Consider the following 754-nt stretch of genomic DNA (forward strand, 5'->3'; position numbering starts at 1 on the left):
TCATGGACTCGTCGCCTCCATGTGGTGCGCCGGTGGAGTTGCAGCAGGAAGCGCGTGACGGCAGAGGGGGCAGACGCAGCTGACCTTGAGCCACTCGGAGATGCAACCTTGGTGGAAGTAGTGGTCACACGGCATCGTCGTCACCTTGTCGTCCACCTCGAAATCCTTGAGGCACACGGCGCACTCCGTCTGCTCGAGCCGAGCTCCGACTGGCGCGCCGGCTGTCTCCGGCAGCTGCAGGACGGCGTCGCGCGAGGCCGGTTGTAACAAACGCGGCCAGAACGGCTCCTCCTCCTCCTCCTCCTCCTCATCATCATCATGGTAGATGTGCGGCCGAGCCTCTTGTTGTCTCTGCAACATGTCGAGTTCTTGGTCGATCAACGGCAACCGGCCTTGCATCCAATCCCGTACACCTCGTTCCAGGAATTCCTGCCCGTCGGCCGGCTCCCGATGATCTACAACCTCGTAGATAATAGGAATTCTCGTCCGCACTCGCACGGGCTCCATCTGCCACAGCAGCAGGCTAAGAGAGACGACGGGCTCGGCGACAAGACGCAGCGGCTGGAGATGGGGGACGTGCGTACGCGTGAGATGGAAATTATCGAAGCAAAGGCAAACTATATATAGCAAGCCAATGTTGCGATTGCCTTACGGATCGGACGAGATGGGATTCTGAATTCGACTGGTGGACGCGTTGCTTACGGCCGGCCGGTTGGTAATCGGATCGAGTCCACCAGTCGGTCGAACGCGGCGC

At 60.1% G+C, this 754-nt stretch overlaps 1 protein-coding gene across 1 annotated transcript; it reads right to left on the minus strand.

The window, feature by feature from the left end:
• LOC123039589 (probable E3 ubiquitin-protein ligase RHC1A) lies at nt 1-507 on the minus strand. The gene has a single exon (XM_044462691.1). The coding sequence runs from the start codon at nt 505-507 to the stop codon at nt 1-3; it is 507 nt and encodes a 168-aa protein (XP_044318626.1).
• Nucleotides 508-754: the final 247 nt, after the last annotated feature.

This window comes from Triticum aestivum, chromosome 2B, assembly GCF_018294505.1.
Source record: "Triticum aestivum cultivar Chinese Spring chromosome 2B, IWGSC CS RefSeq v2.1, whole genome shotgun sequence".
Lineage (NCBI taxonomy): Eukaryota > Viridiplantae > Streptophyta > Magnoliopsida > Poales > Poaceae > Triticum > Triticum aestivum.

What these genes read in the sequence shown, in the direction of transcription:
- LOC123039589 (XM_044462691.1), bottom strand. Translation starts at nt 507, where the DNA reads ATGGAGCCCGTGCGAGTGCGGACGAGAATTCCTATTATCTACGAGGTT.